The sequence below is a fragment of the Sinocyclocheilus grahami genome, unplaced genomic scaffold, assembly GCF_001515645.1.
Source record: "Sinocyclocheilus grahami isolate Dianchi unplaced genomic scaffold, SAMN03320097.WGS_v1.1 scaffold661.1, whole genome shotgun sequence".
In the NCBI taxonomy this organism is placed as follows: Eukaryota; Metazoa; Chordata; class Actinopteri; order Cypriniformes; family Cyprinidae; genus Sinocyclocheilus; species Sinocyclocheilus grahami.
This window is the reverse complement of record NW_015505840.1, coordinates 136,876-139,365: the sequence shown is the minus strand read 5'-3', so window position 1 is coordinate 139,365 and position 2,490 is coordinate 136,876. Positions and strand designations below refer to the sequence as shown.

The 2,490-nt window shown below is 37.6% G+C and overlaps 1 protein-coding gene across 1 annotated transcript in view; it reads left to right on the top strand.

Annotated features, from left to right (window-relative positions):
* The first annotated feature begins 1,693 nt into the window (after nucleotides 1–1,693).
* Nucleotides 1,694–2,490, top strand: part of LOC107558804 (stonustoxin subunit beta-like) — a 6,150-nt gene continuing 5,353 nt past the window's right edge. The window contains exons 1-2 of the mRNA XM_016242492.1: nucleotides 1,694–1,808; nucleotides 2,093–2,488. Coding sequence (XP_016097978.1) covers nucleotides 2,133–2,488 — 356 coding nt within the window. The 5' untranslated portion in view covers nucleotides 1,694–1,808; nucleotides 2,093–2,132. The remainder of the gene's footprint in view (nucleotides 1,809–2,092; nucleotides 2,489–2,490) is intronic.

Here is a 2,490-nt window from a genome sequence, read left to right as displayed (position 1 = left end):
TGTAGAGAGGGTTTGTACGGTTGCTGTTACTGGGAGGTTGAGTGCAGTGGGGACATTTGGGCTGTAGCAGTTTGTTACAAAGGAATTGATCGTAAAGGAAGAAGTGATGCTTGTAGACTTGGCTCCAACAAAAAATCTTGGAGATTGTCCCGCTATCAGCAGAATGCCCATTTCATACATAATAATAAAGAAGTCTATATACCTGCTGTCCGCTCCTCTAGAATAGGAGTGTATCTGGATCACAGAGCAGGAACTCTGTGCTTCTACAGCGTCTCTGACACAATGACTCTACTACACAGAGTCCAGACCACATTCACTGAACCCCTCTACCCTGCATTTCTAACTGGGAAAGGTTCATCTGTCAGGATCATAGAGCAGAGAAAAGTTCAGATAGACGATAAAAAAACATAATTGTTCAAGGTTCAAATTCAGCTGCTGAAATCCTGAAATGTGTAGTTTGGCTGAACAAAAGACATACAATTTCTTGAACACCAACAATAAATACACAACACACACCTGAGACTGTCAAACTGGATATCAGTAAATAAATCTATAGTACGTTATCAGATGTTCCAAAATCAGGTGTTATAAAGATTTTGTGTCTTCTGTAATCTGAAAGTGCTCATCTTCGGCAATATTTCTGTAGCTCATTATAATAATAATGTCTGAATCCATGATGCAGTTCATCATTAAGCCAGCAAGGTGTCAGGGTTAATATGTAAAAGAAAACTGGTCGTGGAAACTATTAGACTGCGTTTACAGGTTATGCTGTTGACAAAATAATTATATTTTACTTCACACATGTATTATTATTAAATGTAGCAGCATTTTGTGTGTGTGTGTGTGTTACCTGTTAATTTAGCAATTTCTTTCTTTATAAATGATTTCTTTAGAGCTTGGACACCTGAGTTGACTTGATTCTTTTGCTATTTCATAACTACAATATCCAATAGTGTTGGCAAAAAGCTGAGAAATACCTGTAAACCCTTTAAGAAGAGGCATAATCTTTAAAGATTCATCTTTATATTGGTTTTTCTTTGGTTTAATGTATAATTTATACTGTAATGTGTAATAAAATAAAATAAAAAATCGAATGAAATCATACATTTGTATTTATAAAATAGCGGTTTTAGGAAATATTTTGTCTGAAGAATCTGTGTGATATTGTCGGTTTTCTCCACAGCAGCTGACTTACCTAATTTTCTCTCTTTTTAAACAAGACATGTTTTCTGTGTAGGTTTGCCAATGTCATTGTGTCCAGCCAACATGAAATCACCAATGATTTAATCATATTACACACAGATGGTTGGACGATTAGCAGCAGTTAAAACAAATAAAAAAATTTGTATGTTATTGGACACCATTCTATTGTGCAGGAGCGACTTTAACTGCTACCTCGTGAGGTTGTACTATACTATGGGAGAATATCTTAATTTACCGTTGTCGTTACTACGTGACAGATAAGGTAAGTAAATGTTATGTTTTAAGGTATAGGTTTGATTACAGTAAGTTGTCGTTTAATGCCAAATCAACCCTTTTCTTGCTTTTTTAAATGACATTTTTTGTAGCTTTGATAAGTGGTTGCATGCTCCATTCCGCTGCTTCTTAGTGATTTTTGCGTTCTTTGGCTACTGCAGTTGGTGTGTCGAGATATAGCAAACCAGGAAGTGTGTGGATTCAAGAGAAACGAAACCAATTTCCCTGCTACAGGAGCCTCTGGATCCACGCTCTTCTTGTTCGCTTAAAGCTGTAAGGAGGCAATATATTTGAATTTTATTTGGAAAAAAAGGTAAGATAATCAAAAACAGGTAAGAACATAAACGTTAAATAATGGTTTTACCAATGTTTTTTCCTTGCCTTGAAAAAAATGCATGAAATTAGTCTTCTACCGTAGGCCTGTATGTTTAATAATAATACTATGTTAGTCTCGATGTCATGTTTATTCTTTTGATCACGGGTGAAGCGCTAAGGAGTATTCTTTTATAATGATACACAAAACTTTAAGCAATTTGTAGATTTTTAGACGTGCTTATTCATTAATGATTTACATGTGGATTTACCTTCTCTTTCTTCAATGATTTACTTCTGGCAGAGCAGTTTCTATTAGAGCTATTTAAACTATCTCCAAAGAAATGGCCGAGTCTGCAGTGAGTCAGTATGAGGATCAGTTCATCTGTTCAGTCTGTTTGGATCGGCTGAAGGAGCCGGTGACGATTCCCTGTGGACACAGTTACTGTATGAGCTGCATTACTGACTGCTGGGGCCAGAAGGAGCAGGAGCCGCCGTACCACTGTCCCCAATGCAGAGAGAGCTTCAGTCAGAGACCTCTACTGAAGAAGAACACTCTGATAGCAGAGATGATGGAGACGCTGCAGAAGACGTCTCTACAAACGGCTGCTGTGGAGTGTGATGTTTGCACTACGGAGAAGAGCAGAGCTGTAAAGTCCTGTCTGCAGTGCTTGGCCTCCTTCTGTCAAACTCACCTGCAGC